Source organism: Sphaeroforma arctica (genome assembly GCF_001186125.1).
Source record: "Sphaeroforma arctica JP610 unplaced genomic scaffold supercont1.205, whole genome shotgun sequence".
NCBI classification, from domain to species: Eukaryota; class Ichthyosporea; order Ichthyophonida; genus Sphaeroforma; species Sphaeroforma arctica.
The window spans coordinates 71,211-80,380 of record NW_014040353.1 but is presented as its reverse complement, the minus strand read 5'-3'; the positions used below and the strand labels follow the sequence as shown (position 1 = coordinate 80,380).

At 44.3% G+C, this 9,170-nt stretch overlaps 1 protein-coding gene across 1 annotated transcript; it reads left to right on the top strand.

The window, feature by feature from the left end:
- Window positions 1-173: 173 nt before the first annotated feature.
- Window positions 174-2,274, top strand: SARC_03854 (hypothetical protein; the record flags this gene model as incomplete). The annotated part of the gene is made up of 2 exons (XM_014302346.1): window positions 174-263; window positions 635-2,274. 2 exons carry the CDS (start codon window positions 174-176, stop codon window positions 1,967-1,969), a joined length of 1,425 nt encoding a protein of 474 aa, XP_014157821.1. The 3' UTR covers window positions 1,970-2,274.
- Window positions 2,275-9,170: the final 6,896 nt, after the last annotated feature.

Below are 9,170 nucleotides of genomic sequence, written 5' to 3'. Positions count from 1 at the left end.
CGTGTGTGTGTGTGTGTGTGTGTGTTTATATATATACAATAGATTTCATTTGTTAAAAACATCTCTCGATTGACCTTTTCTTTGCAGATTGGACTACTAGGTGCATTGCTGACCACTGGTTGTCCGGGTATACTCAGCTGAATTCGGAGTCCATGTACAAGCGGTTTAGGGGCATGATTAGCATCAGCGATATGGATGTACAGTTCTGGCAGTACGTGCGAACTATTTCTGGCCCAACTCTGCTGCCTACAGACCCACTCCAGGTAAAAATCATCAAGTAGTAACGTGTAGGTATATTTTGCAATTCAGTCTTTTCGATCCGCCGAAAGCCACCCAGAAATAGAACAAGTTGACATCAGCCGCAATATGTACGTAAATGTTAAATCTTAAAACTAGCATGGCTGCCATATGTATACCCAAATACCCAACGCGTGCTACTCTTTGCGGTACACAGTCAATTTTCTACAATGAAAGTTCTGGTCACGTATTGATTGTTGTATGGGGTCCTCTTTATCTCGCACAATAGTTCAGGCACAAGTGTCTGTTGATATAGCAGGCCTACTTGTACACCACACACGCGCAACAACTAGAGTATTGAAATGCGTTCTTTTACACTATTGTGACACGTCCATAGAAGATCCAAGGCACGGCCGGGCAAACTGAGCTCCCACAGATAGCCAGCGGACTCGTGCGGGTGGGTGTGCACTGTACGCAACGGGAGTGGAACGGCTTAGCTGCCGTGTGTGATCAGTTCATGAGTGGCCGGGTGGTGATGAAAACTCTGGTGACAGTGCTATTACTGGCTGGTGCTAAGTGCGCGTCTCAGGATTCTAACCACATCTGTCGATTGATTGTGCATTCTCTCACGCTCTTGGTCGAGAGGCTTGTGGAGCATACCACCCTAGTGGCACATACACTCAATACACGGCAGGAGAAAGACAGCCAAAAAAGTAGCCTTCCTTCTCAATCGGAAGGAGATAAGGACCTGTTACAACGGCCAATATCATTAGATAAGACTGTGGAGTCTGATGAGCAAATGAAGGATTCAACAACACAAACGGATGTTTTGCAACAGCAACACACACCCGTGAAAAGCAGTGACGAAACGTTAGGAACTGAAGTTTTGTCGTCTGCCCATATGAACCCGTTAGGACTTATAAGTGTGAAACAAACACACGAAGCATCACATGAACATCCACTCCCATGCGCACAACCAAACCCAAGCCAGAATGCACAGACCAGTGATACTACACAGCTTGACAACACCGCCGCACTCAACGAGATGGCTAAAGCAGACAAGACTTCACATGTCGCTGATGCTGCTCACTCCTGCGGTAATACTCGGACCACAGCAGGCGAGAGTGACGAGCTTTCCCATTCAATTGGCCGGCCCAGCCAGGTCGGTGCAATGACCAGTGCCTCGCAGGCCGATCACACGCGTGGTATGCGCACGGGCCCTTCTATTGTTCCTGTGGATGATCTTGTGTACCTTGTGGGGGCCGTCTGTTTTGTGCTGCAAAGTCTTGAGTCACCCACGTCCCTCGAGCTGGTCTTTAGGTTTGCACTGAAGCTGCTGAAGACCACCCTGGCTTGCATACGAACGGAGAAACCATCGCAGTCGCTGTCAAACGTGCCAGGACAGAGAGGGACGTCGACACCTCATGGAGCTCAACTAACCCCTCGGATAGAACAGCACTCGGCGTCGACCGCGGAGCAAGCAAGAAGCGAGCCTCGTGCGCAGTTAGACTATCTTGGACGCATGGAGAAAGCCGTCGGGAGTGTTACGGATAGGCAGCACAGAGCGGTACTGAGCGGCCTGTTGCAACGGCACAGCGACGGTGGCCCACGAGCGAAAGCACCGCAAACACGGGCCAAAAAGGGGAAGGGGAAGCCAAGACCACAGCGACTGCCAGGCAGTGTTAATAGTGCTCGGAGTGCGAAACTAAGCCCGTTTAAAATCAAAACTTGAATATCAGTGCGTTTGCTTTCGAATCGCGTGCATAGAGGCGTATTGCAATAGGTTGCGATGTTGTATAGCGAAGTCGAATGCTCAGAGTACATGAATCTAGACTGTGTCGCGTTGTAGAAAGGTACGATTCATCAGTCTGCTATCATTGCTTCGCTCTCCACAAGCGAAGAAAGTCTAATGCTATGTCAAACCTTAGGTTGATAAACGCCAGGGAGACGTGTTGCACTGTTACAAGTATACGAACAAGTTTGTCAATATAACTGTATCCTCCCACTTCACAGTGTTATTAAATATTCTTTGTTGACTACGAGATAGAATCCCTTCCTCAACTGAAATCCTTGGAGGGGGTAGTAGATGCCTTTACTTTTCCATTGTGGGATGATACAAAGTTATACATCCTCATATTTTTTTTGCTTTTTCGGCTGCTTAAATATAATTTAAAATTGAGCCTAACTCATTTACAGTGCATAGCTGATAGTGAAACTTTTTTTGCAATTTCTGATTTCAAATCGCTGATCGTTTGACCGAAACTTAAGAATTTCGAAAGATGTGGAGATACAAACACACTAGCTCGCCCAGATATACGCACAACGTAGTTTTGTGTTAGACATTTAAGCAATATCTGTGTATGTTTTTATAGATCACGTATTGAATTATTTTACTGTTATGAGTACATTTTATGTGCATATATAGGCGAATATGTATTCAGTCAAGTCATATATATATATATATATATATGTGTGTGTGTGTGTGTGTGTATGTGTGTATGTGTGTATGTGTGTATGTGCGTGTGTGTGTGTGTGTGTGTCATGTGTTTGCGCCATGTTTCACCTCCATACCTTTTCGGAATGTAAGGTGCTATGTGCATAAAGTGTCAGTTGTTGTGGATATTAAATCGAGCCAATTAAGGCCATCGATGGTTTACCAGAATATTGAAACCGTTTTAGGTGTGGTGTGAACATACTCAACAGAATTTTGATATCCTAAAATCTAAGTCCCGCTGCCATGCACAGGAAAACAACATACTGCACTTCTGCGAGGAATAAGAACTTTAAATAGCTCATTCAAAATTTTGAAGTACTACTAATGCCAGGTAAAAAAACAAAATTATTCTGTTGTTTTCCTCTTGAGAAGAATAAGCGGATAATTTTAATGATAAAATGGCCAAAGATTTTATTCTGCTATATTTATGTTTTACCATCTTGTATCAGAAATGATGTCACGGTATTCTATCGCTATCACTGATTGTACTATCAGTACTGATAGTACAATGTATGATAGTGAAAAAATACCCGACTATTAGTCATTCCCTTACAAGACTCTTCACTTGCTTTTTTACCGGGGTATAAATGCGAGGGAACAGAAAGTCCTTCGAACCATCTGTCCTCTTCACGTCTAAAACCGTGAGCCGTAGACTTTATTACCCCTCCAACAGATCTCATCGTGATCATGGCAGACCAAGACTTAAGCAATACCATCCAACAACAAGAATTAATAGGCAATTTACAAGCCCGAAATACCCAGCTGCAAAACAGTTTACCGGACTAACACGGGATCCTACCGCTACAGTTCTTCGAACTGCAACAAACGCCTTACAATCGTTTGGTAACATTGAATATCTTGTCCCGGATCCTTCTCATCCATCTAGTTTGTTGAATTTCACTTCATATCCCATCAGAAACAACCAGGTCTTCGCACATTGGTTTCAGTCTCGCGTTGCACCACAGTCAGAAATTTGCACAGGAGAACCGTTCGAGCTATTTTCTACCTTATTTTGCCGAAACGTAGAATTCCCAGTCGGGCTCAGATCTCGACCTTGTGTACTGCCAAGCCGGTACGAACGTGAAACCTCGCTTGTACAGAAGGAACTACTCGATCATACCACATTATTTTTTTATTGAGAGGTCTCAACCAATCGGCGATCGCCTGTAATACAATTGAGGAGCAGCTGTCAACTCTCCAAGGGCTAGTCTGTGAGATCATCACAGATATCATCTAAATTTGCGAAAGCAAATATATTAGAATCAAAGGTATTGCCGCAGCCAATCCTCGTCGAGAATAAACACAGAGCAACACATGGCAAAACAGGCGAGTACGCAGACATCTACCGTGCTGGTCTACAGGGGAAGCAAGAGTTTGCGTTTATCCGGAGTCACAAAAGAGAATCGGCAAAATTTTAATAATCCCGACAGCACCAGAGTTCTTCCAGAGACATAGGCCGAGGCTGTGGCACGTACAACAATCGGGGTTCGTGAAACGACCCATCTCAAGTGGCCTTCCTATAAGACAAAAGTAAAGCAGTGATATTAAAAAACCCAATATATATAATATTTACAAACTTCACATGCCTACACCTTGGACAACCATCCGCTTCGAGATATACTTCTACAGCTACCGCAGAAACATACAGTTACAACGGATGCTTCGAAGATTGGAGGTGGAGGGCACGCTCACAATACATTCGCAAACATGGACGACAGCATGGAAATGGTTCCTACGCGAGTCCCATTGGCCTATCGCAGTACTAGAGTTATGCACTATAGTGCGTTTTTCCATCACTTTTGGCATCAACTTTTACTCCACGCACAAACCCCAGTACTTATCCTGGCCGACTCCACTACAGCACTAGCTACCCTCCACCGCCGGCAGTCCAGCAGTTATCGAATGAACCAAGAATTGTTGGCTCGAGCGTCATCAGTACACCGTCATCAGTACACCGTCTTCAGGCCAAATTGCCAGCAGCTCTAGCATATCTACCAAGAGCACTCAATTGTGCGGCCGATCATCTGGCTCGAGTGGGCCGGTTAATCAACCACAATTGGACACTCAGTTCACTAGTAGCCCGACGCCTATACGAAGAATGGTCCCTGCCCTTATCGGAGACACCCACGGACATGCTTGCACAACAGTATTACCACAATCTTGTCCACGCTTATCACAAGCGGTGGAATAAGGAAGTCAGCCTAAAGATACTCCCGAACCAATGTTAGCGGATGTCCTTCATCGATTTATAGCACAACACACTCCAGCAGTTCTCATTGCCCCACTATAGGTCAAGGCACATTGGTGGCTCATCTTATTGGAGTACACACAGGAACTAAGTATGCTCGAGTCTGAAGAGCTTGACTATCCCGTCGACGTAGCCGCTTCTCTGGGGCCACAACCGTCATGGTGGTTCGTGGTTGTACTCGTCGACCCACGCATCTTGGTAATATCAATTTATCCACTTATGAAGCGTGATTTTCAATTATTGGTAACACAGAAGGTACAGCAAGGTATTACACCGTCGAGATCAATAGGTTCAAACGAATCGCACCAATCATACACTTACCCGTAGATAGGCTACGCTCGACGTAAGCCGATGATTTTTGGTACCTGGTTCGTCTGGTGCTTCACGAAAACATGAAACCTTTTTAACGCACATTGTGAGCTCCACAATGCTCAAGTGGTACCAAGTAGTCAATTCCGGTGATACATTGCTTACAACCAACGCCATATAAGTCCATTTACGTGCTGGATGGTCCGCGCCCTGCAACCAACCGTGGAATTAAGCTTCATATACTCAGACTGTGTCTACGCCGTATTTCGTAATGCTAAGGTCACCATCCATTAGCGCGCATTAGTGGTGTACTTCTTTTTAATTGACCCACGCATTTTATCGGTAAACCAGTTATCGACACTTCATATCGTTTTCAATCCAGCGGACAGGAGGATACACACAACCCTCGTCGGACGCAAACGACACAACCTGTCCGCCAATGCCTTCATTGCACATGGTCGTCCAGTGAACCTGCAAGTGTTTGATTTCCTTTAACTTTATGTAGTCTTAGCACTGGATTTCATCGGCAACACATATTTTAGCAATCCTTTTACAGCGACCACGACACACAACGATGTCCTTTCTGATATTATTGACACGGCAAGTCAACCATTCTAGGCATCGCCGAAGGATCAGTAAAGTGTTACGCTCGTACTATCATCCCAACCAACACGGAGAGCTTTTTCAACGCGGACCTTGCGCCTTTCAATACGGCGGCGTCTGAAAGCAATTGTTTATGTTTTATCATCTTTTATTAGGAATGGCGTCACGGTATTTTATCACCATCAGTGAATGTACTAACAGTATTTATAGTACAACATACTGATGTTCTCCTCCTCAGAAGAGTACCACGATTTTGAACGAGAAGGAGATACAACTGCAGGTTTAGAGACACCCGTTGACGCGTTACAAATGTATAACCGTTTACAAGTACAATGACCAATTCGCTTAGCCTATGATGCTCTGGACCTAAACCAGAGTTGATAAATCGAAAAATAGCGGGTTAACCTTGATACGTCAATCTGAATACCATCAACAAAGTAAAGTCTAATAAACGATTTAAACTGTATAAATTAAATTTGCGTCAACTTTACAACTTTTGAGTCAAAGTTAACACTGGATCATCTATGAAAATGTCTATCCGTTTTAGAGAAAAAAATCACGTTTTCGTTACATGAAAGCAAGCCTTCCAAAGCTCAAACCCGTGCAATTATAAGATGCGCCAACGGTTCACGAGAAACTACTGACCATAATGGCTATAAAAACGTTCTAGAGTAGTTTCGTTCTTGTTGCACACAAGACATTATACTGCGAAGATACATCAAAGAAATGACAAATATAGAGAAGCTTTGTATGATCGAATATGGGCACTTAACCAAGCCAATGTTTTTTCTATGTTCATTGTTCGTCTTCTATCATAGTTTTTAGCGGCGGGAATCGATCGCGCTTGATCTGCTTATATTCACATCTTCTACACGAGTTGTAGAGACTTCACGTATTATCGCTTTGATTTTGGGTGACAAATATCTGGTGCTTTGGCAACTCGGTAGGTAGGTCGTTCACTAACACGTTTATAGTTGTGGTGTAGGATTACTCAATCAAAGAATTCATTGTTCACTTAGTATAGAATCATCGTTTTCCACTTCTGGTGGTATCTGATCTTGCTCATCGTCGTCAATCTGCTGACTATCAATCAACGTACGTCTTGCCACTGCCGCTGCCATTGCGTTACTTGAATCTATCTTGGAAAGTAGTTTCTCGTGAACCCCTGGCTTGTCATTTAATAATGCTGCAAATGGATGTGTTTGGGTTTCGAGTTTTAGAAAATTTGCCATGGAGACGTGACCTGTGCGAAAGAAATCCGTATCCTACAGGCGAAAATAAAGCATGTGGGCATTGCAAAAGCTGTGCCTTACTGGATGAACAACTTCGCACAAGTGCCTTATGCAACTGCGATGTACAGTTATTAGAGTGCAATGTACTAGACTTTAAATAAAGTGCAAATGTATATACTTATTTCTGACCTCACCATTGGTTTTATACCCAAGGTGTTTGTGCTGGTGTTCAGCCCTTGGGCTGGTCAGGGTAAAACCTCATATGGTCAGTATGAGAAACCTTATGCGGAACACTTTAACACTTCGATGCTTTTTTATTTCAACTTATCTGCAACGAAATCTCACGCTGATCACATGATGCCTTTCCGCATAGGTTGTGACTCACATAGAACCGCGTCTATTATTATTATGTTGCGGTTGACAGGCTTAATCCACTCTCGGGAATCGGTTGAGAAACTTAATCTGCTCTCGGAAGTCGGTTAAGAACTCTTGAGAGTAATTTGAGCAGCTTGGTTAGCTCTCGGGAGTGAGCTAACTCTGATAACTTAGCTCTCAGGAGTGAGCTAGCTCTGATGACTTAGCTCTCGGGAGCGAGCTAACTCTGATGACTTCCATAAATCAAAGATGGTTTCTTGCTGTAAAATCTGACCAAAGACCTGTAGTCTCTCAACAGTTGTTTCGGTAAAAGTTTTGACATGCTCACTGGCTACCTAAGGACGTGAACAATGCCGACAATTGCTAAGACGGGGTACAGTGATGTGGATGGCACTGATAGAGTAAATGTAGAGTTTAGAACAGGTGCTTATGAGCTAGCAGAATTAGAGATATTGCTTGGGCGGCCGAAGGATAAGCGAATCGTTTGGCAGGCTGATAGGGATAATATTATGTATTTCAAAAGAGATAAGTTACAATGTATGTATATTTGGTATGGCTTTCATAACCGTTGTAGTGGTTCGGGAAAGATCGATGGGAAGAAGTGGTCAGTAAATTCCCGTTTGATGCTTGGGCCAAGTAAGTCGACGATGGAGAATATGCGCTGGGTCAATTCAGGCCGGTGCTGACCGAAAACTGACATCATCGAGTGTGCCATGTATTCGCTTGCTGACCTACTAAGTAGCGTACCCACCTCTGTGGTACTGATCGGGTTTGCACCGTGCAGTGCCGTGGAATAAGTTAGTACAGAGTACGAAATACCGAGTAGGACCAGGTTATCCGCCTTATTTCGGTCGAGGAGCGAGGTTGGGGGTGAGCCAATGCCGCACCAGACCACGGATGCACTCGGTATATGCTGGCTGGCCGCGATCGGAAGTATCATAGGCGGACCCAACAAGCGCGATGACTTGGTTTGGACCGAAATTTGGAAGTAGTACTGTGGTATGGGGAACATCTGTTGATGTGTCAGAGACGGTTGAGGGTACGAGGGTTGTTCTACATGCTGGAGAAAGGATCCAAGGTTGAGAGACGACAGTAGTAGACGTATTTCTATATACGTTGATAACGTTTTACGTTGTCAGCCCGAGAGTAATTTGGGACTTGTTCTCAAATTAATATAAGTATAGGTGGGTCAGCCCGAGAGAACGTAAGAGTAATTTGAGACTTCTTCTCAGCTTATTCTATTTATAGAATATGGGCCACCGGCTAGCCGAGAGCCGAGGTCCGAGACTGAGTGTAGTAACAGAGAATATGATATATATATTTCTAGAAAATATATCCGAGTGCTAAAGTGTTCTGCATAAGTTTTCTCATACTGATCATATGAGTTTTTACCCTGGCCAGCCCAAGTGGTTGAACACTAGTACAAACACCATCAGTATATAACTGAGGGTGAGATCATAAATAAATTCATTCGAACGCACCATACCTTAGATACACTAGCACTTTACTATTAGGCCCCCACACCGCACGCTAACAAAGGTGTTCGTGGAGGGTCCAGATACCGTGGAAGTCGTGGCGCTCCTGTAATTGCTGGAGGAGGTCAGGGCTAATGTGCGGCAGTTTCGGGCCTATTAGGATGCGTCGGATCAGTTATTGGATGCAGGCAAAGTGG